The sequence below is a fragment of the Scyliorhinus torazame genome, chromosome 16, assembly GCF_047496885.1.
Source record: "Scyliorhinus torazame isolate Kashiwa2021f chromosome 16, sScyTor2.1, whole genome shotgun sequence".
In the NCBI taxonomy this organism is placed as follows: Eukaryota; Metazoa; Chordata; class Chondrichthyes; order Carcharhiniformes; family Scyliorhinidae; genus Scyliorhinus; species Scyliorhinus torazame.
The window spans coordinates 61,241,942-61,267,533 of record NC_092722.1 but is presented as its reverse complement, the minus strand read 5'-3'; the positions used below and the strand labels follow the sequence as shown (position 1 = coordinate 61,267,533).

Sequence of the window (25,592 nt, the reverse complement as noted above, 5' to 3'; positions counted from 1 at the left end):
CAAGTACTGAAAAGAGTTGAGGCTGAGAACATTATCGCCAAAGTAGAACAGAGAATAGGGCCAATCCCATAGTAGTGTTACCAAAGCCAGATGGTAATGTAAGAATATGTGGAGATTGTAAGGTCAAGCTGTAGAAAACAAGCTGCCATCAGACATTTGCAATGATGGAAATGACCAGTTAGTGTGGCAGAGGATGCATAGACTTTCCAGAATTTGGAGGGTAATAGATATTGTGATAGATAGCCACTTGATATGCGTTTAGGGATTTCCGATGAATTGAAAACAACTATCAAAACTCTAGATATTTTGAGCAGTTTGTTTGCTGTTATGGGTTCCCGCGGAAATTGTGTTCGACAACAGACATCACTTTTCTTCAGAAGTGTTTGTAAAGATTTAAGAGAATGAACAGGTTAGAACTCACCAGAGTTCTACTGTATCATCCTGCTTCAAATAGAGCAGCAGAACGCACAGCACATTATTAATAACGCTCTTGTTAAACAAATGCCAGGTACAGATTGGAGAACGTCAGATGTCATTGATTAAAAAACAGGTGATTTTCTTTTGTTCATTATCATAAAGGACCTCACATTACTACCGGCAGACGTCAGTTAAATTATTTCTTCGAAGACAGCCTAGAATGAAATTTTCATGACTAAAGCCACATTTAGCACAGTCAATGAGAAACAATCCAAGCAGAAAGAGTCATGATACGGAAAAAGTGAGATAAAGAAGTCCGATGTTGAACCAGAAGGTTAAGGTCATCATCAATGTTGAAATGGGTACAAGAAAACGTCATGAAACTGTGTGGACTTCACCCATTTTTGGTCAATATGTTTAGGAGTGGAAGAGTTAGGTTTGTACATAAAGATCATGTTTTACCTTCCGAGGCTCACAAAGGAAGGGAGTTGGGAAGAATCAAATCAGTCTGATTAATTGGATAGTTGGGACACCAAACATTATCCAACGCAAGTTGTGCCTGAAACCAGTTCAGATCCGAGTCAGAGAGAATGTCTGTGAAGAGGAAAATCCAATTGAAGGTGAAGGTCAAAACCAGTCTTTGTCGGACAAAACCTCTCCTCAGACTGAGGTCAAAGGGGGTCAAGTCCGTTCTTAAGTACAGGAAGTCTGGATCAAGAGAGGAGGTTCACTTAGGAACAGGCAATCAGTGGTTAAGTTGGATTTGAAATTAAATGAAAATCAAGAATTGTATGTAAGTTGTTTAGAATTTGAACATCGTGCCCTTTAAGGAGGGAGGTGTGTAATAGTTTAAAAGCTTCTTCTTATGACCATTTGTACATGTGTGTACATCTATGTATATATAGTCAAACCAGAATAAACTAGTTTGTTTTGGTACTTGATGTTACATGTGACACACTGGCTTTTTCCTGTCCTGCAAAGATATAATACAGATACTATAAACTGTTTAAAAGTAGGAGCATGCAGGTTTTTCTCTAAGCTAAGGTATCCAAAATTAAGAATCTTACGAGTTAAATCTTTAAACATGTTTTAAGAAAAGCTTTTTTATTGAATCTTGAGAGCACACCTGCCCCGCTAGCACGGTCATGAACATTATTACAGCTCGGAAAGAGCTCAGTCAGCCCATCGAATCCATGTTGACCCTCTGCAGAACAATCCAATTAGCACCATTCCCCCATCCCATTCCCAAGGGCCTTGCAAATTTATTTCCCTCAAGTTCCCACAGCTTCCTTTCTAAGTTGGTGATCATCCCCACTTCCACCACCCCGGCTATATTCGACCATCGGTGAGCTATGTGATGCCAATCAAGGCTATGATTACTTTTATGTAGCTTCCTTTCCTGTGTGCGCTCATGTCTTCCCACAATTAAAAAACAAACCTCTCAACATATTCTATTGTTTTATTTTTATCATTTTTACGGGATGTGGGCTTCGCTGGTGCAGCCAGCATTTGTTGTCAGTCTCTAATTGCCCTTGAGAAGGTGGTGATGAGCTGCCTTTTGAACCTCAGCAAGTCCATGTGGTGTAGGTACACCCACCGCGCTGCTCGTGACAGAGTGCCAGGATTTTGACCCAGCGATGTTTTTTGTCTGCGGAAGATGATCGACGGCAGAAGGAATTCTTAAAAGAAAAAGAGGCGTCGATCTCACCCGCCACCTCCCTCCAGGCCGGCTGCTCGACCAGCCTGGCGCATACCTGCCATGCGCGCGTGCGTCCCTCCCCCACCCCCCTCCCAAACCCCTCCCCCCTCGCCGCTGGAAACCGCTAGAAGCCGGTGCGCGCGGCTTGAGCCCAGGCGGCCCCGAACCGTTTTAAATCGAGAAGCTGCCGGAGCCAGAGTCAGTGCGGCGGGTGGACGGGGCAGGGAGTGGAGGCACGCTCTCTGTGTGCGCCCGTCTTCAGTCAGCGTCTGTCTCATCACCCCCTTCCTCATCCTCCTCCCACCACCCCCCCCCCCCCCCAAAAAAAATCCTCAAGTCGTCCTATCAATTTTTAAGGTAAGTTATTTGATTTGTCCTTCATTTAGCTAAAACGACGACGGTTATGCTTATTTACTGTTGTTCTAAAATAGCAATGTTGTTAAACGGCAATTCTCCCGCTTCCGAGTCGTGGGAATAAAACGGTTGCTGGTTGATTTCCCTCAGAAAGAGAAGAAAGAGCCGGCAGGAATTCAATCGTCCATTTGAGTGAGTCGAAGCCGGGGGATTTTGATCTCGTGTTTTTTTTAATATAAATGTGTGGAGATCCTGGGTTTTTTATTTAAAGTCGCGGCGGGGACGAAAAACGGCTGAGGTTCTGCCCCTTCCCCGGTCCCCTCCCCCTCCCCCTCCCCCTCCCCAACAACCCCGGTGCCGCCGCCTTCAGCGCCGTTTGGAGCCGAGCGTCTGCCCGCTCCTTTGACCCTCTTCGCTGACGGTTTGAGAGGGGGGGAGGGGGCGTCCACCCCCACCCCTCACAGCCCCGTGTGACGGGGCGGCTTTTTTTTCTCTCTTTATTCTCGGGGGACGTGGTCGTCGCCACCCCCCCCCCCCCCCCCCCCCGTTCATCTCTCCCTCCCTAACTGCGATGGTCATGATGCTGAGCGAGTGGGTCGGCTTTGCTTTGGAGCCAGGTGTGATTCCTGTGGATGGGAGGGAGGGTACGGCTGCTGTAGCAGACGCCCTCCCCATTTTTAAAAAAAAAAGATAGAAACAAAATCCTCCGCCCTCTTCCTCGTGAGCACCCCCTAGATGGGTTAAATTTGAAATCTGTCCCGCCACGTCCGTCCGCCTTCTTCCAACGTCCCCGGTGCCCCATAAAGTTCGGGACAGTCACACTTTTTGGATTTTTAAAAAAAATGCTGTAGCTTCGTCGAGTGTATTTTCTTGCCTCCCCCTTTTCAATGAGCACGGTGGGACAGCAACTCTGGCATCCCCCCCAATAAAATCCCGACAGTGCAGAAGGAGGCGTTCGGCCCATCGAGTCTGCACTGACCCTCTGAAGGAGCATCCCGCGCTCCCTATCCCCATAACCCCACCAAAGCTGTGCATCTTTGGACACCCGAGGGGCAATTTAACCTCCCAATCCACCTAATCTGTGCATCTTTGGACTGATGCGTGCATCAATTCGTTTCTACTTCTTTAAGAATGATATATTAACATAATGCCATCCTGTCCCAGATGGCAGGTATTGCCACCTTTCATACGCTTTTCCAATGTATTATCTTGGTTAATTATTTGCTGCTGCCATTTTTTGATAACTAGAGTTGATGGGCACGATTTAACGGAAACATTTCTAAGTGTCATTTTGGGTGCGATTGGTGGGGTGTTTCTCGGCAGTCACATTGGCAAGATCGCGGCCTGTATCTAACAACACTTGGTGCTGAAAATATGCCTCCACGAGGATCTCGCAATTGCTGGCTGTCTCGTCTGATTTCATAGAATCATAGAATTTACAGTGCAGAAGGAGGCCATTTGGCCCATCGAGTCTGCACTGGCTCTTGGAAAGAGCACCCTACCCAAGGTCAACACCGCCACCCTATCCCCATAACCCAGTAACCCCACCCAACACTAAGGGCAATTTTGGACACTAAGGGCAATTTATCATCGCCAATCCACCTCTGCACATCTTTGGACTGTGGGAGGAAACCGGAGCACCCGGAGGAAACCCACGTGCACACGGGGAGGATGTGCAGACTCCGCACAGACAGTGACCCAAGCTGGAATCGAACCTGGGACCCTGGAGCTGTGAAGCAATTGTGCTATCCACAAGGCTACCGTGCTGCCCTTTGTCAGACTTCTGCTTCAGTGTCTCGCCCCTAACGAGGGGGGGCTACTTTTCAATGCTCCTCCGCACTCCCTGCCAGTCAACACACCAGAACAGCAGCTTGCAGCCCTCGCTTTGGGGATGCCGGCCTGGACAGGCTCCTCAACACTGAATGAGAGGTGGGAATCCTGTTCGCCTGGGGGAAGTCAGAAGGCCAGCAGCGGGGCCACCAATACTGCCTGGGAGACAGTGGCAGCCACTGTCAGTGCAGGCATCATGACCAGAAGGACCAGCGTCCAATGTCTGAAGGAGACCAACCCCCCCCCCCCCCCCCCCCCCCCCCCCCCCCACTGAGCTTGAAGGATAAGTTACCACCTCTCTCCTGGTATCAGTTCTGCCTGACACCCCTCAAATTCCCAACTGCTCTTCCTCCTCAGATCACTACCCTCCCCACATCCGATACTTGTGCTTGTTACTCAGCACCTACTAGCACAATTTCTTCACGTACAGTTGCAGTGTCCACCCATGCCACCTTCTATAGACCCCCGATCCATCACGTGTGCAGCTCGCAAAGCCCTCTCTTTGTCCCCACAGGAGAAGATAACCATATAATAAGCAGGAAAGGACCAAGTTGTGGTGGGGGTTGCCGAAGCAGGAAAGGACCAAGGTGTGGTGGGGGTTGCCGGAGTACCAGAGATCTGAGTCCTCGTCCCCTATGAGGAACGGGCCCTGAAAGTCGCAAGGTTGTCCACGAGGAGAGAGCAGTCACCGACAGCGAGGTTGGCCTGTGCCACAGAGGTGAGGACCAACTGCCCCTTCACCCAGATGACCTGTCTCAAGTGAGTTGTTCATGTCACACAAAATGATCCTTCCCTCTCATCGGTCACATGTCCATTCTCTCAGGATCCCCATCTGTGCCCCCTTCCCCGCCATCCAAGAGGCCACCTCGGGGGAGAAGTCTGAGGAGAACATTGGAGGTGTCATAGTTATCACCATCCACCAGCGCAGGGGGACACACCTCGGTGGGTGACATTAGTGGAGAGGCGTCTAGGGCACAATCTGGTGAGCACCACCGTAGCTGATGCACATCAGTTGGAGGCAGCAACATCCAAGGAAGTCAACGATCGGAGGTCTGCTGGATCCCAGGACTCAGCTGCTGAGCCTCTGGGCAAGGTTATCCCAGAGCTGATGCAGATGCTAAGACATGGATGGGATGACTGTAACATTCTAGCAAGCGCATAACTGATTGGAAGATGCCCATAGGCTACGTGCGCAGGATGATGCCAGCAATATGTGGCATCGAAGTCTGTAGCATGAGGTCACCATCTTGAGTGGTGGTGCCCAAGGCATGGCTCAGTCTGTGACAACTATGGCTGAGGGTCTCAACATGTCCCAGTCGCTGAGGCACATGTGCCGAGGCCACATGTCGCCCCTCTGCTGTGCCAGGTTGTGGAGGGGACAGCAGACCACCACAAAGCAGGAGACCCTCTGGGGGCTGTACTGCAGTGCACCACCAGAGTAGTTCAGGCATCGGAACTGCATTTTGAGCAGTCCAGTGCACTGCTCAATGACCGCATAAGTGGCAATACTGACCTCGTTATATCTGGTCTCTGCCTCGGTCTCCAGGCTCTGCACTGGAGACCTCAGCTAGGACCTCGGGGCGGGGGGGGGACGGACGACCCTTTGTTGTTCCCCAAAGAGCCAACCCATTATCTTGGGGTGGTACTCAAAACTGCCGGGGATCATAGTGTCCCAGGATGTAGCTTATGCATGCTCCCTGGGGAGCATGAACACGTGCATGACCCAGAGGCGGTGGTTGCACACAGGTTGAACATTCAGGGAGTGGAACCCCTTCCTGTTAATGAAGAGCATTTCCTGATGCCCCAATATGTGTGTCATCAAGTACCCCCTGGACCTGGAGCATCCCAGCAATGGCAGAGACTCCTGCAGCCCAGGCATCTTAGTGGGCTTGATATAGTCTCCTGCCCAGGCATACAGAGCATCCACGACTTCATGGATGCAATTGTGGGCTGTAGCTTGTGATATGTGTCACAAGTCGTCATTCGAGCCCTGGAATATATGGTTTGCATATAGGTTTAGGGCTGCGGTGACCTTCACAGCCATCAGGAGCAGGTGTCCTTCTCCATGGGGTGACATGTTGTTGAGGTGGGGTCTCCTGTGGCATATGCTGTCCGTCATCTCAAAATACCAACGACGCCTGTACAACTTGGACCGTCGCTGGCTTCTCCCTCTTGGTTCCACCTCTGCCTGATGGACAGCTGGGTCTTCGGGGTGTGCGGCAGTCTCCTGCACACGAGGTGCCACTTCCAGCCTGCATTGATGCTGCTGCCTTCGCCGGTGTCTGGCTGCCACCAGCATCACAAGGGCAGCCCCTGCTGGACCGACACCACCATTCAATTTTGGTATCTGTACGAATCGGAGGAGAGAGAAACCCAGAATCAGTTAGGGCTTCCATCCCGGGAACCTCCACCCCCACACCCTTGCGTGTCTCACTTTGCCATCAACCGAGTCTGTTGTGCTGGAGAACCTCACTCTCACCACATTACTATCGCCCGGAGCATTAAGGAGACCATGCTCGGGTGATCTCTTCTGAACCCCACACACACACCCTGGGTCGCGAGGATATCCCCAGTGCTGAAGCCCAGCTCTCGAGGTCTGGTTGTTGTCTGCTGCCTCGATGGTGCTGATGCATCTGGAGGTCCGGCAAACTGATCGTCAGCATATAACCAAGAACAGGGCTCTGTCCTGAGAGTTTTTGGTAGGACAGACAGACAGCCGTATAGTTGCCCCTGTTATGGGTCTCCCCAATATTTAAAGATAGCTTGAAGGCCTCACAGACAAAAAGCCCCTCATCACCTTGCCCAGAGGCAACCCTGACACGGAATGCTTCAGTCCCCTGACAAAGCCCAGACATTGGGGCAGCAGTTCCTGTGCCTTTGAACAGCATGCCTGAAAATGGCACTCCCCTTTGTAGTTCCCCTCCGTAGCCATTGCGCCAGTTTCACGTTTTTAAAAAAGGAGTACTAAACAACTCCAAGATTTCTCGCTTGGGAGATGGTTAATCCCCGGGAAGCCGTTGCATTTGACTTCAATCTCGCGAATGCGATGGAAATTCATGCAAATTAGGATTACTGATATGCTCGCCATTTTGGACAAGATCTGTAACTCGCCGTCAGGAGCAGGCTAATTAGATAGAAAACTGCCCCAAAACTGGTAACATTAAGTAGCTGAAGGCCATACTTACTTTTTATGGGAATACTTTTTTATATTGTGGTGATTTGGATGGACTTTAGGACAGAAAGCACTATTGGCCATTCTTCCCTGTTTGGTTGGCAAAACTATTCCTAATGAATCCCACATGACTCTCCTATCTTCCCCATACCACTGTGCCACAATTTGCTACAAATATTTAACCAGTTTTCTCTTAATGAATCTATAGTTCCTGAGCGCGATCTAAAAGCCGCGTCGCGCCAGGCGCGAATCCGAACAAGCTGGTTAGATCAACAGCGAGACCGAAATCCGGAACCGTGCTAAGCGCTGATCGGTTTCTGATCTAACCAGCCCGCTGCCGTTGGCAAGATTCAGATCCCGCTATACTGTGACGAGATACCAATCATCAGTCTCCCATCTAACCGGCTCCCCAATGAGCAGGCATAAGGGCACCGATTAGTACCAGTCCACAACTATGGACCAGGCATCACAGCATCTGGGGGGTCTCCTGGGTCATCGGAGGCCCCAGGGTAATTGGGTATACTGTAGGGTGGCCCCCTGTGCCTTGGATGAGCACCTTGACGCTGGCATCTCGGGTACTGCCAAGGTGCCTGGGTGGTACAGCAAAGCCAGGAGCACTCCCACGGTGGCACTGCCAAGATTCGGGGCCTGTCCCCATAAAAGGGGACTATGAAGGGTGGTTATGAAGGGGCCTCTGAAAGGTTGGGGGAGTGAAAGGTGGGCTTCCTAGAAGGGGGCATGGGGAGGCTTGGGTCACTGTCTATGTGGTGTCTGCATATTCTCCCCGTGTCTGCGTAAGTCTCCGTTTCAGATGGACGTCTTCCAGTTGAATTTTTCTTCTAGTTGGATGTCTTTGCTTTCAGTCTAGTGGTTTTCACTTGTGGATTCAACAGGTTGTTGAGACTTCTCTGCAGACTCAGAAACATTTCGGAGAAAGAGAGAGAGCAACACATAGCTCCTGAATGCTGAGGGGAGATGCTTTCTCTCAGGTTCTCTGAAAACACCTTACCTGCCAAGTCCCAATCACTGTCTGCAGCCAGGCTGAATACAGTCCTTGACCAATCCACTGACCACCAGCCAACCAATCGAACCAATCTCTCGGGTGCTGTAAAGCCTGAATTCTTTTGTTCTAAATCTTCATAGCACTGTGTACTACTTTGCAACTTAGTTCCTCACTTACCCTGCTTATGTCCCCATTAAAGATCCATGGACCAAAAACAAAGTAAAAAAAAATATAGGGAATCACAGAAAGGATCCTTGCGGGAGGAGTGGCCACAGCATGGTCTTTGTGGTGATGAAGTCCTGTTTTCACACCGAATACCCTCCATTGTGCAGTGTGACACTAATGTACTAGATGGAATAGATTTGAAACCAATCCAGCAGCTCAAAGTTGGGCATCCATGAGGTACTGTGGGCCATCAACAGCAGCATAATTGTATACCAGCATAATCTGAAACCTCGTTGACCTGGCACCAATGGAAAGTGCAGGCGAGCATACCAGGAGCAGGACCCAGCAGATGTACAAATTAGGTACTCCTGGTGAAGCACTGTTGATGACTCCTTCCATCACTTTGCTGATGATGGAGAGTAGACTGATAGGGTGGTAATTGGCTATATTGGATTTGTCGCGTTTCTTGTGTACAGGGCATATTAAACAACTCACTGGCGGAGGAGGCTCCATAAATATCCCCATCCTCAATGGTGGAGGAGCCCAGCACATGAGTGCAAAAGACAAGGCTGAGGTATTTGCAGCAATCTTCAGCCAGAAGTGCTGAGTGGATGATCCATCTCTGTCTCCTCCAGAAGCCCCCAGCATCAGAGATGTCAGTCTTCAGCCAATACGATTCACTCCACGTGATATCATGAAACGGCTGAAGGCACTGGATCCTGCAAAGACCATAGGTCCTGATAATATTCTAGCAATAGTACTGAAGACTTGTGCTCCAGAACTTGTCGCACCCCTAGCCAAGCTGTCCCAGTACAGCTACAACACTGGCATCTACCTGGCAATGTGATAAATTGCCCTGGTGTGTCTGTACACAAGAAACAGGACAAATCCAACCCAGCCAATTATTGCCCGAATCCATCTGATCTCCATCAGCAAAATGATGGAAGGAGTCAACAGTGCTATCAAGCGGCACTTATTCGGCAATAACTTACTAACAGACGCTCAGCTTGGGTTCCGCCGGGGTCCCTCAGCTCCTGACCTCATTACAGCCTTGGTTCAAACATGGACAAAAGAGCTGAATGCCGTAGGTGAGGTGAGAGTGACTGCCCTTGACATCAAGGCAGCATTTGACAAAGTATGGCATCAAGGAGCCCTAACTAAACTGGAGTAAATAGGGGTGGGGGGGGGGGAGGAAAAGGGAGAACTCTCCGCTGGTTGGAGTCATACCTGGCTCAAAGGAAGATGGTTGTGGTGGTTGGAGGTCAATCACCTCCCCTCCAGCTTACCACTTTAGGAGTAGTGTCCGAGGCCCAACCACCTTCAGCTGCTCCATCAATGACCTGCCTTCCATCATGAGGTCAGAAGTGGGTGGAAACTCTCCGCTGGTTGGAGTCATACCTGGCACAAAGGAAGATGGTTGGAGGTTAATCATCTCCGCTCCGGTGCATCAATGCAGGGGTTTCTCCGGCCAGTGTCGTAGGCCCAACCATCTTCAGCTGCTTCATCAATGACCTGACATCCATCATAAGGTCAGAAGTGGGGATTGTGCAGAATGTTCAGCACCATTTGTGACTCCTCAGATAATGAAGCAGTCCGTGTCCAAATGTGGCAAGACATGGACAATATCCAGGCTTGGCCTGACAAGTGGCAAGTTACATTCGCACACAAGTGACAGGCAATGACCATCTCCTACAAGAGAGGATCTAGCCATCGGCCTTTGTCATTCAATGGCATTGCCATCGCTGAATCCTCTACAATACACATCCTGGGGGTTACCATTGATCAGAAACTGAAGTGGACTAGCCACATTAATACTGGCTACCAGGGCAGGTCAAAGGCTAGGAAACCTACGGCGTGTAATTCACCTTCTGACCTCCTCAAAGCCTGTCCACCATCTATAAGGCACAAGTCAGGAGTGTAATGGCGTACTCTACACTTGCCTGGATCAGTGCAGAGCCAACAAGACTTGAAGCTCAACTCCATCCAGGACAAAGCAGCCTGCTTGATTGCTCCTCTTTTTCCACAAACATTCCAAACCCTCCACCACCGACTTTCCACAAACATTCAAACCCTCCACCACCGATGAACAGTGGCAGCTTGTGTACCATCTACAAGATGCACTGCAGTAACTCATCAAGATTCCTTCGACAGCACCTTCCAAGACCACTACTATCTAGAAGGACAAGAGCAGCAGATACCTAGGAACACCACTACCTGGAGGTTCCACTCCAGTCACTTACCACCCTGACTTGGAAATAATAATCTTTATTGTCACAAGTAGACTTACATTAACACTGCAATTAAGTTACTGTGAAAAGCCCCTAGTCGCCACATTCCTATTCGGGTACAGGGAGGGAGAATTCAGAATGTCCAAATTATCTAACCGCGCGTCTGACCCAAGCCGGGAATCGAACCTGGGACCCTGGTGCTGTGAAGCATCAGTGCTACCCACTGTGCTACCCTGCTGCCCCAATATATCGCCGCTGCTTTGCTGTCGCTGGTACAAAATCTTGGAACTTCCCACCATTAAAAATGGTGTCCAGATCTCCGAGGAACAGAAATGATCCCGAACCCCCTCTGCCAGTCTGGCACTGCCAGGGTGCCCAGGTGGCACCAGCAGTGCCAAGGTATGACCTTGCCCAATGGCATGCAGCAGGGGACCTCCGCTTACTGCCTCATTCTAATATGCAGATTTGCCGCAAAGTGATCCCGCCCTCAACGGGCCGGGATTTACATCACAGCGTCTCGAGATTGATCTTGCAAAGCGTGACGAGCCGGTTAGATCCCAGGAGCGGGGTCTCCCGGCTTTCATCATCGAAACTGCGCCGCAGCTAGCACGCTAGGTAAAACCTGACGCTTGTTGTTTGGTGTGATGCGCCCCATTGGCAGTGGGATCCTCTGTCCCGCCAGCCGGCCAATGGGTTTCCCATTGTGAGCACCCCCACGCCGTCGGGAAATCCACGTGCCTGAGTGCGCTGCCGACGAAGCGGAGGATCGTGCCGACGGAGAATCAAGCCCCACATCTTTTCTTATGAGAGGAAATCCGGTTGACAAAGTAGGTGAGAACGTCCGCTTATCTGGTCAGTTTCGGGTTCTTTTGAGAGAATTGGTCGCCCAACGACCTATATGGATTCTATTGTTTCGTATGGCTTAGGATCTCCTTGAGCTTCCTGATTTATCTACAAATGAAAGGGCTGCAGCTCCCATTCTCAGATGAGCCTGCAAGGGTAGAAAGGTGAGGATGCTTGGGGTGGGATTTCTCTCTTTTTTTTTCCCCCCCCCCCCCCTTCAACAGGGTGCCTTTTTGCATGGCTCACTCATCCCACCACTGAGAAACCCACCAGAATATCCCACTCTCAGTGAAAGTGTTATGAAGGCTAGAACCATAGTAAAGTTATGGTGCAGAAAGAGGCCATTCATCCCATGTCTGTGCTGCCGGGAATAGAGAAAAATGAAACTAGCCACTTGTTTTAATCCTATTTTTCAGGACCCTGGTCCATAGCCTTGTAGGTTACAGCACTTAAGATGCAGATTCAGGTACTTTATGTAGGCAGTGTATTCCGGATACCCACCACGCTCGGGTTGAAACCTTTTTCCTCTTGTCCCCTCTCGTACTTCTACCAACCACCTTCAATCTATGCCACTTAGTAATTGACTCCTCAGCTAGGGGAAACAAGTCTTTCCTGTCTCCCCTGTTTATATCCCTCATAACTTACACTTCAATTAGGTCACCCCTTAGCTTCCTCTGTTCTAAAGAAACAACCCTAACCTATCCAGTCTCTCCTCATAACTGTAATTTTCAAGTCGCGGCAACATTCTTGTAAATCTCCTCTGCACTCTCCAGAGCAGTGACCTTCCTGTAATGTGGTGCAGAGAGAACTGTACAAAAAACTTAGTTGTGGCCTAACCAACATTTTATATAATTCCATCATCGCATCCCTGCGATGGTATTCAATACCATCGGGCAAGGTATTCAATACCTTGCCCGATGTTTTCTTGACCACCTTGTCCATCTTCAAGGGTCTGTGGACATGCACACCAACGTCTCTCACTTATTCAAATTCTTTCAATATCTTCCAGTTTATTGAGTATTCCCTTGCTTTGTTTGCCCTCAATAACATTATCTCTCACTTTTCCGAGTTGAAATCTATTTGCTTCTGCCCAGCCCATTCAACCAAACCTTTGATATCATTCTGGAGTTGACAGTTATCCTCTTTATTGTCAACTGCACTGCCAATTTTTGTGAAATCTGCAAATTTCCCAATCATGCCTCCCACATTAAGGTAAATCATTAATATATACAATAAACAGCAAGGGTCCCAACACTGACTATTTGAAACGCCACTGAAAACTGTTTCTCAAAAACATCCAGACATTGTTTCCTGTCACTGAACCAATTTTGGATCCAACCTGCCACTTTCCCCTGTATCCCATGATATCTCACTTTCCTGACCAGTCTGCCCTGTGGGATGCCAAATGCCCTACTGAAATCCATGTAGACAACATCCACTGCACTTCTCAATCCTCTTTGTTACTTCCTCAAAAGAGATTTAATAATGGGAGATGAGGAACTGAACAAGTTTTTTGGGTCGGTCTTCACAGTGGGTGACACAAATAACAACATGCCAGTGACTGATGGAAATGAGGCTATGACAGGTGAGGACCTTGAGACGATTGTTATCACTAAGGAGGTAGTGATGGGCAAGCTAATGGGGCTAAAGGTAGACCAGTCTCCTGGCCCGGATGGAATGCATCCCAGGGTACTAAAAGAGATGGCTAGGGAAATTGCAAATGCACTCGTGATAATTTACCAAAATTCACTTTTTTAAAGTGAATCTGCCGGGACTAAAACTAGTCCAGGCAGATTGGAAATTAGCAAACGTGACACCACTGTTTTTATTTTAAAAAAGGAGGTAGGCAGAAAGCGGGTAAATACAGGCCAGTTAGCTTAACTTCGGTAGTAGGGACCCTATCATCAAGGAAGAAATAGCGAGGCATCTGAATGGAAATTGTCCCATTAGACAGACGCAGCATGGGTTCATAAAGGGCAGGTTGTAATTTGGTGGAATTTTTAGACATTACCAGTGCGGTAGACATTATATCTGGATTTTCAAAAAGCCTTTGACAAAGTGCCACGCAAAAGGTTGCTGCATAAGAAAGATAATGATGCATGGCATGAAGGGTAAAGTATTTTGGATCGAGGATTGGTTAATTAATAGAAAGCAAAGAGTGGGGATTAATGGGTGTTTCTCTGGTTGGCAATCAGTAACTAGTGGTGTCCCTCTGGGATCAGTGTTGGGCCCACAATTGTTCACCATTTACATAGATGATTTGGAGTTGGGGACCAAGGGCAATGTGTCCAAGTTTGCAGACGACACTAAGATGAGTGGTAAAGCAAAATTTGCAGAGGATACTGGAAGTCTGCAGGGGGATTTGGATAGTTTTAAGTGAATGGCTAGGGTCTGGCAGATAGAATACAATGTTGACAAATGTGAGGTGTTGCTCTTATTAGCTTTAGTTTTATTAGCTCTGATTATGTCACCTTTGCTCACGAGTCGCCAGGTATCTTTCGGATACCGCCACGTGGCTCGAGTATGATTTAATAAGTCAGCACACCGCTTAGTAAGATTGAAATCAACAGTCATTTATGTACAGCAATAAATACTTACACAATCCTACTGTCTATATCAAATCCTACTGTCTATATCAAAACCTACTACTACTGGCCAATACTTAACTTTAGGAATGGCCCACCAGGTCAGGGAAACGAATGGTTTATCGAATTGGGTCTGGCCTGCGGGATTCAAAAGGCTGATACGGGTCGATGGCTAGGAGTCTCTGGGGTAGCGATCGCTGGAGTCAAACTTACTGTTTCTTTGTCTAAGGTTCTTGCGAAGGTTGCGAGCAGGAGAAGAAGGGAGAGAGAGATCTGAACTTGGCCCCTCAATTTATAGGGCCCAGGGGCTTTCCGCCTCTCGGGGCGGCCCTTGACCCTGAGTCCCAAGTGATTGGACTTGTTCCCAATCACTGGGTTCAATATGCTCCAATAATGGGGTGATTCCTCGATCGGGGGGTGGTCGTTCACCTGTCTTTGTTTCGGCCACTGCAGGCGCCGAGAGGCCAGGCCCGGCATTCAATTGCTAATATGTTGCAATTGTTCCCGGGGATAGCCGATTAAACTGCAAATGTCTTGATGTGCTGCTAATAGTCGCAGGTATCGATCTGGGTCGACTTACCCAGATCCGAATACGCTATTCTGTCCGTTTGTGTCCTGTTGGCTGCTTTTCCCATCAGCCTTTTCGGTTAGCCATTTTATATCGGGTTTTGGCCAAATTAATCGGGAATCAGCCATTTTAGGTGGCTACAGAGGTTATCCATTTTGGTAGAAATAATGGCACAAGGGATTATTTTTATTGAGTGTCCAAGTGCGTGAGTTGTTAAAAGTTGGTTTCCAGGTGCAACAGGTGATTACGAAGGCAAATGGAGTTTTGTCCTTCATTGCTAGAGGGATGGACTAGGGAGGTTATGCTGCAATTGTATAAGGTGTTAGTGAGACCACACCTGGAGTATTGTGTTCAGTTTTGGTCTCCTTACCTGAGAAAGGACGTACTGGCGCTGGAAGATGTGCAGAAGAGATCCGCTAGGTTAATCCCCGAGTTGAGGAGAGGTTGAGTAGACCTGGACTGTACTCGTTGGAATTTAGAAGGATGCTGGGGGGGGGAAATCTTATAGAAACATTAAAAATTATGAAGGGAATAGATAGGATAGATGTGGGAATGGTTGTTCCCACTGGCGGGTGAAACAGAATTAGGGGGCATAGCCTCAAAATAAGGGGAAGTAGATTTAGGACTGAGCTTGGGAACTTCTTCACCCGAAGGGTTGTGAATCTATGGAATTCCCTGCCCAGTGAAGCAGTTGAGGCTCCTTCATTAAATGTTTTCAAGATAAAGATAGATAGTTTTTTGAAAAACTGTTGTGGTGTTCAGGTGGGAAAGTGGAGCCGAGTCCACAAAAGATCAGCCATGATCTCATTGAATGGCGGAGCAGGCTCGACAGGCCAGGTGGCCTACTCCTGCTCCTAGTCCTTATGTTCTTATTATGTTCTTCAGTTAGTAAGACCCCTCCCCTAACAAAACCATGCTGTCTGTCCCTGATCTGCCTTTTTGTGATATCCTTTTGTTGCTCAGGCTTTTCCTACTTTTGTCATTTTAAAGTACTACGGAGTCAGCAGCCCCCCCCCGCCTGCTGACAGCTTAATTTTTCTCAAAGAAGTCGATCAACAGCTGTCACCTGCAACAAGCCCCTCCAGGCAAGGCAAATTTAATTTTTTCAAGTCTGAGAAACCCCGCCATGTCACTAACTCATACCCCCGACTTCGGGGATTCCAAGTCCCTCCATCCTAGTAAGATCCGTCTCCGGGCCACCAGGGAGGCAAAGGCAAGGGCATCGGCCTCTCTCTTCCCCCTGGGCCCCGGGTCTTCCAACACACCAAAGATCGCCACCTCTGGACTCTGCACCACCCTCACTTGTAAGACCTCTGACATGACGTCAGCAAACCCCTGCCACAAACCCCTCCTCGGACATGCCCAAAACATATGGACATGGTTCGCGGGGCCCCCCTGCACAGCGCCCACACCTATCCTCCACCTCCAAAAATAACCTGCTCATCCGGGCCACAGTCATGTGTGCCCTGTGGACCACCTTGAACTGTATCAGGCTGAGCCTGGCGCACGACAAGGTTGCATTAACTCTCCTCCGGGCCTCCTCCCATAACCCGGCCTCCAACACCACACCCAGCTCTTCTTCCCACTTTCTCTTCACTTCCCCTATCGAGGCTCCTTCCCATTCCATCAGTTCCTTCTAGATCTCTGAGACCTTCCCCTCTCCTACTCCTAAATCTCTCGATCCCTGCCCGCCGCCACCTCCAGCCCCCCCCCCCCCCCGGAGCGAACCGGTGTGGTTATCACATATCGGTGTCCACACCCAAAATCTCTGCGCTCACTTTTTTTTGAAGAACGATTTGGAGATAAAAATTGTGAAGCTCTGAAAAACAAACAAAAACCTTGTGAAGACTAATTTTAACCGTCTGAATCCGCCCCGCCAATGAACGAGAGTGCATCCCACCTCCAAAAGACACCCCCTCATCTGATCTATCACCCGCCCCAATTTCAGTTTATGCAGCTGCTCCCACTTCCATACACCTGGATACCTAAATATCGAAAGCTTCCTCCCACCACCTTGAACGGCATCTCACCCAATCTCTTCTCGTGTCCCCTCGCTTGAATCGCAAAGACCTCACTATTACCCATATTCAATTTGTATCCCCAAAAACCATCCGAATTCCTCTTAAATATTCCCATAATCCCTCCAACCCCGCAGCGGGTCCGATATGTACAGAAGTAGATCGTCCGCATAGAACGACACCCCGTGCTTCCCGCCACCCCCGTACTATTCCCTGCCAGACCCGTGACGCTCTCAATGCCAAATTCTCTACAGCCAAGGCAAGCAACAGTGGGGAAAGTGGACATGCCTGCCTCGTCCCCCGGTGCAACTTGAAGATATCTGATCTCACCCGATCCGACCACGCGCTTGCCACCGGTGCCTGGTGTAGCAACCGGACCCAGTCCACAAATCCCTACCCAAACCGCCAACGGACCTCCCATAAGGTATTCCCACTCCACCCGATCAAAGGCCTCTAAGTCCATGGCCACCACTACCTCAACCTCACGCCCTCCTGGAGGCATCGTGATTACATTAAGCAGCCTGCTAATGTTGGTCGCCAAGTGCCACCCCTTAACGAACCCAGTCTGGTCCTCCAAAAACCCCGTGAACTTCTTATAAAATTCCACTGGTTACCCGTCCGGCCCCGGGCCTTACCCAATTGCATTGCCTCCAACCCCTCTACTACTTCTACAAGGCCAATTGGGCCCCTAGACCCTCCACCAGCTCTTCATCAACCTTTGGGAACTCCAACCCTCCCAGCAACCTCTTCCCCCGCTGGGGTTTCCGACTCGTACAGTTTGCTGTAAAACTCCCTAAACACCTTTCACCCCCACCGGGTCCAAGACCATGGGTGGGATTCTCCCCTACCCGACGGGATGGAGTGGCGGGAACCACTCCTTCGTCGGGCCGCCCCAATGGTGCGGAATTCTCTGCACCTTTAGGGGCCAAGCCCTCACCTTGAGGGGCTAGGCCTGCGCCAGAGTGGTTGGCGCGACGCCGGCTGGCGGGAAAGGTCTTTCGCGCCACGCCAGCCGGGGCCGAAAGGACTTCGGCTGGCGGAAGTCCGCGCATGCGCGGGAGCGTCATCCCCGCGCAGGGGGGGGTGTGGTGGTTCTCTTCTACGTCGGCCATGGTGATGGCTGTGGCCGAGGCGGAGGGAAAAGTGCCCCCACGGCATAGGACTGCCCGTGGATTGGTGGGCCCCGATCGTGGACCAGGCCACCGTGGGGGCACCCCCTGGGGCCAGATAGGCCCGCGCCCGCCCCAGGCTGCCTGATCCCGCCGGTAAGCGAGGTGGTTTGATTCTCGCTGGCGGGACTGGCATCCCAGCAGTGGGATTTCGGCCCATCGCGGGCCCGAGAATCGCCGGGGGGGGGGCTTGCCAATCGGCGCGGCACGATTCCCGCCCCGCCGAATATCAGGTGCCGGAGAATTCGGCAACTGGCGGGGGTGGGATTCACGCCAGCCCCCGGCGATTCTCCGACCCGGCAGGGGGTCGGAGAATCCCGCCCCATATTCCCACCTGTGTCCTTCACCTTCGCAATCTCCACCTCGCCGCCTCCTGCTTTCTCAACTGGTGCGCTAACATCCTGCTTGCTTTCTCCCCATATTCATATACTGCCCCTCTCGCCCTTTGAAACTGCCGTGGGTTACCCGTGGATAACAACCCAAATTCCATTTGCAATCTCTGGCGCTCCTTTAACAGCCCTTCCTCCTGGGCCTCTGCATATCTGCTGTCCACCTGCAGGATTTCCTCCACCCACCCCCCCAGCCATTCAATTGCTTTCAGTCCCTCCCAAACCGTACCTGCCGAAACCTCCCCCGTGTCATTTATCTCCACATACCCCAGATGGCCTTCCTCACCCGCTCACACACCTCTTCCTCCGCTAACCGTCCCACATCCAGCCTCCATTGCGGGCGCTGAGACCACCCCCTGCTCACTCGTAAATCCACCCAGTGCGGGGCATGGTCCGACACCACTATTGCCGAATACTCAACATCCACCGCCCCTGCCAACAACGTCTTATCCAGTGCGAAGAAGTCTATACGGGAATACAACTTGTGCACATCGGAGTAAAACAAAAATTATTTCTCCCTCGGTCTCCCAAATCTCCACAGATCCCCCCCCCACCCCATGTGCTCCATGAACCCCCGAGGCTCCGATGCTGTAGCCGACACCCTCCCCGTGCTTGACCGGTCCAGTCTCGGATCCAGGATCGTATTCAAGTGTCCCCCCATAATCAGCCGATAAAGAGTCCAGGTCCAGAATCTTCCCCAGCACCCGCCTCATAAATTCCACATCCTCCCAGGTCGGGGCATAGATGTGTAGCAACAATACTGGCATCCCCTCCAATTTCCAGCTTAACATAATGTACCCCCCCCCCCCCCCCCCCAAGAGTCCGCCACTACATTTCCCACCTCGAACGCCAAAATCGCCACCCCCTTTGTTTTAACGTCCAATCCTGAATGAAATATTTGCCCAACCCATCCCTTCCTCCACCTAATCTGGTCCACCAGCTTTAGGTGAGTCTCCTGTAGCATGACCACATCCACTTTAAGGGTGCGAACACACTGGCCCTCTTGACTGGCCCATTCATTCCTCGCAAGTTCCACGTGACCAGCCTCGACGGGGGGCACCCTGCCGATCAACCATTGTCCCTCTTGGGCCAGCCTCCAGCCAGTGTCCCGTGCCTGCCCACGGGTGCCCACCATCATCGATCCTCTTCCCCCTTGCACTTTAAAAGCCCTTCCCCTGTCAGCAGTACTCCCAGCCCCCCCTCACTGACATTCCACTCACCCCTTCCCCCCCCCCCCCCCCCCACTCCCCATTGCGCTTCTGTGAACTAGCCTGGCATCCCCTGCCCATGGCGCCTAGCATCCTACCCCCCCACTGATTTTCTCCCCCCCCCCGCTCGAACATTCGTGCAAACAAGCAAAAACAACCCCTCCCCAAGCCCCAAACAAAGAACAAACCTGAAGCTGAAAAAGAAAGAAATGGCTCCAAACATAAGTTAACAGCAGCATCGCCACCAAAGTTCAAAGTCCACCTTCTCCTGCCAGTCCATTGTCTTTAACAAAATCTACCACCTCCTCTGCCGAACCAAAGTACAAATCCCGGCCTTCGTAGGTCACCCACAGACGTGCCGGGTGCAGTAGCCCAAACTTCTCTTCCTTCTTGTAGACGGCTGCCTTGACCTTGTTAAAGCTCACTCTCCTCTTGGCCAATTCTGCACCCAATTCCTGGTACACTCTGATTTCAATTCTGCTCCCAGGTGCAGCCCACCTCATTATTTGCTCCTTGTCCAGGAACCGGTGCAATTGCACCACCATCGCTCTGCCTGGCCCACACCACCTCTTTATTTGCTCCTTGTCTAGGAACCGGTGCAATTGCACCACCATCGCCCTCGGCGGCTCGTTCCACCGCTCTGATCGAATCCACCGCCTGGGTCAGGTCTCCAGACTCTCCTTTCGCTGCTGGGTGAACTTCTCGTTCAAGAAACTCACTAGCTGGTTTGTCGACCACTGAGCCAGCAGGGCCGCCCCCTACCCGTCCGCCATTTCCACGTACGTCGCACCCGCTCTAACCAACTGATTTCCACTTTTTCAACTGCTTCTGGCCTTCAGCTTCATACACCAGAGGGTTAATCTCTTCCACTCACACTCCTGTTCCTTTTTTCCACCTCACATCCACCTGTTAACCGGGGAAAAGGTCCGAAAAAACTGCCACTAAATGTGTGACTACTCGCTCCATGACCGCCACCGGAAGTGAACTTCATGTATTGATGAAACCACTATATTTATCCTGCCATTTGGTTAATAAAGCAATCAGTCGACTAAGACTCGTATAATGATACAAAGATTTAATTTGTGTGAGTTGTAGAGAAATGATGGCCATTTCATCCTTCTGTTAATTTGATCTTTCTGGATAGTGGCATGAAATGCTACATAGATCATGGCCTGTAACCTCTGTACTCCAGAGCATTGTAACTGGGGGTGTACTCCAAAGATGTGCTGGGGGATCCACCGAAAGTCCTCAGGCAAGGATTGTCTGGAAATTTCAGACTATCATTGCCTTGAACTTGAAGCCATCCAAAACCACAATATAAATTGCAAACTTTAGATGGTTCTTATTGTCTTACCAGAATAGTTGTACGGGAAAATTTAGAAGAATTAAAACCACTTCCAACTCTTGGTTACTTTTGCCCTGCTCGCTCGCGTTCTCTTGTCGTGTATGCTGGTTAGTCTGCAGATAATCAAGGGTCATTGATGTGCTCCTCTGTTGTGACCACGAGTATGTTTCACTAGGATCTTGAGATATGGAGTTGTCCTATGAGGAGAGGTTGAATAGTCTAGGCCTATGTTGCTGATGTTTATAAGAATGAGAGATGATCTAACTGCAACATAAAATTCTTAAAGCTAAAACGTTTGCCTAGCTGGAGACTCAAAATCACAGGGTCGCAGTCTCAAATTGGCTTGGAAACATTTAGGACTGAAATTAAAAGGGATCTTTGGAATTGTCTAACACACAGGGCTGTGTATGCTTAGCCATTGAATATATTCAAGACCGACCTCAATGCAGTTTTAGGTTTAAGGGATATGGAGTTCGAGAAGGAAGGTAGAATTGAGATAGATCACCCAAGATCTTGATGATGAGGTCTAGCAGGCTCGAAGGACCAAATGGTCTATATGCCAAGTGCTGTTTCCTTTTTTTTTTTTTTTGTATCAATTGAAATGAGTACCATATAACCTGCATCCACTTCGCAAAGTGACTAATTGTCCCCTCTATCTCAACTCTTTTTTTGTTCTGTTTAAACTGGAAGAAGGCAAGAAATGTTTTTTCCACGTCACCAATATCCACCAGGCAAACAAAAAAGCTTAAATTAATAAGAATAAGAAAATGCACTGCAAGAACAGCTCATGTTCTGGTATCTCCTTTTTCCCCCCACCTCATCTCCACCATTTTATGTTGGGAAAATCATATTCAGTTGCGTTGATCAATTGGCTCATTTACAGTTGGAACAGTAAGATTGAATACCTTAATTGCTTTTCATTCCAATGGTAAGTTTAAAAGTACTGATCAGATACCATAATGCCACCAACCAACAGTAACTATGTGCCAGTCTGACCTAAATGAATTGTAAAAACTCCTATTCAAATCTGAACCACACATAAATTCATGCAGCTCAATTTTCAGATATAATTGTGGTTTTGAATTTTATCCTAGCTTTTTGATGCAACTCCATTTGGGGGGGGGAAATAGATGTGTTAATGTCTGCCAATTAGTGAGTTGATTCCTAATGTTACTGTCTATTTTTCTTTCTGTTTTTCAGCAGAAGATTAATCTATTTCACAAGTTTAAGGCAAGATGTTTATACTGAGCCCCCCTTCCAGTAAGTAAATATTGCCAGTCACTTAACTTTGCCAGTTGTAATAAGTAACACATAAACTTGTCTGCCGCCACTGGGTTTGTGTTCTCCAGTTCGGTTGCTTTTGTTTTAGCTTGTCTATCCTCTAAAACCTGTATCCCCCACCCTCCCCCTAACATTCTTTTACAGGAAGTTGTTCATTGGGTTAAATGATAAATCTTATTTTATGATATTAGGACATACTGTACGATCTAATTCCAGATGCAAACAATGAAGGTACTGGGGAAAAAGACTTATTAATTGCTATAAAACAATGCGACCTGCAAACATCTTCTCTGAATACTAAAATGTTCAGCATTTTGTAAATGGTGGTCATTAAGGCTAGAATTGAAGATATCCGTATATTCGGAGCAAGGACAGGATCAAATTCTGAAACTAGCCAAAATTGGTTTGACTAAATGTGGCCTGGATTAAAATTTGCCCGTAACCATTCAATTCTTGAGTAAAATGGGGTTTTATTTTAGTTGCTCCACAGCAGTGGCCACATAATGAATCCCCTTGTGACTAAAATTGCATTTGGTACTCCGTTCTCTTTGAGTGGGGATGGTTGGTGCTGGTTGGAGTCTATGAATATTGCCAAGACGTTTCCAACTGGGGGAGCCACAGTGATTTATGTGGATTGGAAGAAACCGAAGCATCTCCTACAAGAAAATAATGATCCAGTAGGTCATGTGAATTTTCTGCAGCGTAAACTACAATAGGAGGAAAGATATTAAAATAGAACATCATGGATTCCTTTTTGAATAGGAATTTTGAGAACTATATTGTGTTGTTGGAAGGGCCTGAAGATTTGCTAGATGGCTAGCAGTGGGTAGCTACTGCTTTACAGCGCTTCAGTTTTGATTTTCCTTCAGTTAATCCACAAACCCTATACTTTAAACCTGGAATGTGTAGAGAAAAAACAATGAAAACATGTGAATATGCTGACTACTAGGGAATGTTATCATAGAACAATCGTTTGTAAGAACTCCCAAATTGCCCTATTTTGATCTCTCCTTGGTATAAGAGAAATATAACAATTAAACTCTACCATAGTGTGACACGTATGCTTACAACGTGGCTTTGCAGTTTGATATGAAATGTTTGCCATTTTTTTAATGTGTTGAAATAAATCTTGTTTCAAATGGCATGTTTGTGGATGTGCTGATCTTTTCCCCCAAGTTCCCTTCTCTTTCAAACAAGCAGAACTGAAAAAATAATAATGATGTGATGTAATCAATTTGATGATCCTGTATCTTTGTGTAATATTGCTGGGGTTTTGTCACGAAGTGCACAAAAATTAGATTTTTAATTTTGCATGTTATCTATTTTTCTATATCTCAATTGTGAAACACATGTATATTTGCAAACGCCAATGGTGCCAGTTTGCTGGGCTCAGCATCAATTTAAGCATAGTAGATTTAGTGTAACCATCATAATTTCTGCCCCCTTCAAAGAATCATTTTCACTAAAGAGCTAGAATCCATCATTCATGTGTTCAGAAAAGCATTTTTTGTTTATTTAATATCAATTGGTAACTTTTCCACTAGCTTCTGGTCCTAACGGTGAATGCTAATAACAGGAGTCCGGCATAGAAGTTGCTGGCAAATGAGAAGGAACAGAACATACTGTTATACTAGTTAATATGGCATTAGCAACCTAAGTTAATGACCATCATTGCTGACAAATACCCTTGCAGTACTGGGCTCAGTAATGTTCCCAATTGATTTCTTCATAATTGTATGCTTAATTTATAATTTTTTTTAGAAGAGTGGAGACTCATCTAACCATTGCTTTGCCAGTATTGAACTGATGTATCCTTTTTTTTTTACAATTCAAACCTGGTCATTTAATGCAATGTTTTGCTTGAAAATGCATGACATCTAAGTGCAATGCAACTGCATTCTGTAGACCATTTGCCGATCAGAATGCGACAACGGCCTGGATAAGAATCTCAGCAATAAATTCAGAGCAGTGCTGTGAAAGATCAAGTAGAGTAAATGCTTCAAAAAAAATGGAGGAAGTAACATTGATTTTCTTTCAGAGGGTTCCCTTAAGATCAAATGATCTTTAAGTCAAACCGCATCATTAAATTATGTTCCTGCTAAAGTAGTACACTCAATCCAGAATTCTTGGGACCAAGTCACTTCTAAATTTTCCGAATTTTAGAACGCCTAACCATAAGTGTGGCCAGAAAGCACCACAGATGTAAATATTTACTTGCAACACAAGAGTGATTAAAAATTGTTTTCCTTATCTATTCAAACCTTCCATGTTTCAGCTCCCAAAGTACTTGCGCTGTGAGTCGCTTGGGTCTGCTCAAATTATTTCTGGACAATTAGTGGTCCTGAACGTTAGATTTCTAGACTAGAAAGATTACAGTGTATTTATTTTTGTTTAACAATAGCTGTTTAGGGATTCCTTTTTTACTTGCTACCTGAACCCCCCCCCCCAACCCAACTATTGATCGATGTCATTCCCGATTCTGGATCATTCTTTGGAGAATTTGTCTTGTGCACACGCTTATTAGGTCCAATATCAAGATTTCCTCAAAACTCGCCATTCAGATGCAGGATTCAAACCCTGTATTTTTTCCACCCCTTTGTGGCCAAAAATGAACACCGCTGATGTTGTTTGAGTCCATGGAAGAAGGTTGATTTAGAATTAATAATGACTGAGGGCTAAAACTCCAGGTGAAGATATTGTTGGAAGCAGTTGAGGTTGTTGGAAGCAGTTGAGGTTGTATGTATATGTCAAAACTTTGTTATGCTCTCTATAAAGATGAATAATTTTTTTAGATGAATTTCTCAAATAAGCACCAATTTATTTCTTTGGGCAAGATTTCACTTTTTAGATTTCACTCTTTAGAACTTTGACTGTGAAGTTAAGGTAAAGTTGCCATAGTCCCAGAAAACCATAGGCTGCTTTCCCCATTTTGAGGGGGAGAGCTGACTGGTAGTGATTTGACCTGAGAATCACCACGCCTCATGCGTGGGGCAAAGTTGAGAAGGTGGGCCTTCGTGAATAACCTCAGCTGGTACTGAAATTGAACCCTCACTGCTGACCTCGCTCTGCATCACAACCAGCTGTCTAGCCAACTGACCTAAACCGGCACCCCTAACTTTTAAGATAACAAGTCAACATATCAAATATTAATTAGCAGACAACTCGTACATCAAATCAAAGAAGGTACTTCTGTGTTAACTAATCAATGCAATTGCTATATGTCTTACAACCTTTTTGATACCCACTGCACTTCTGGCAGCACAAGGACCAGTCCAAAGCTATCCCAGCTCCAAGAGATTAATTTCTCCCTGCAATGCT

At 48.1% G+C, this 25,592-nt stretch overlaps 1 protein-coding gene across 10 annotated transcripts in view; it reads left to right on the top strand.

The window, feature by feature from the left end:
- Nucleotides 1-2,217: 2,217 nt before the first annotated feature.
- The window catches only part of tmem269 (transmembrane protein 269), a 207,519-nt gene continuing 184,144 nt past the window's right edge, over nucleotides 2,218-25,592 (top strand). For 3 of the 10 annotated variants that reach the window (XR_011935440.1, XM_072478576.1, XM_072478574.1), the window contains exons 1-2: nucleotides 2,218-2,473; nucleotides 22,194-22,253. Coding sequence is in view for 9 of the 10 variants with exons in the window: in XM_072478576.1 (XP_072334677.1) it covers nucleotides 22,229-22,253 (25 nt within the window). In the remaining variant the exon portion in view is untranslated. Of the gene's footprint in view, nucleotides 2,474-2,647; nucleotides 2,663-4,897; nucleotides 5,019-22,193; nucleotides 22,254-25,592 lie in introns of those variants that run through there. The other 7 variants (XM_072478572.1, XM_072478571.1, XM_072478578.1 and 4 more) reach the window with 7 other exon arrangements.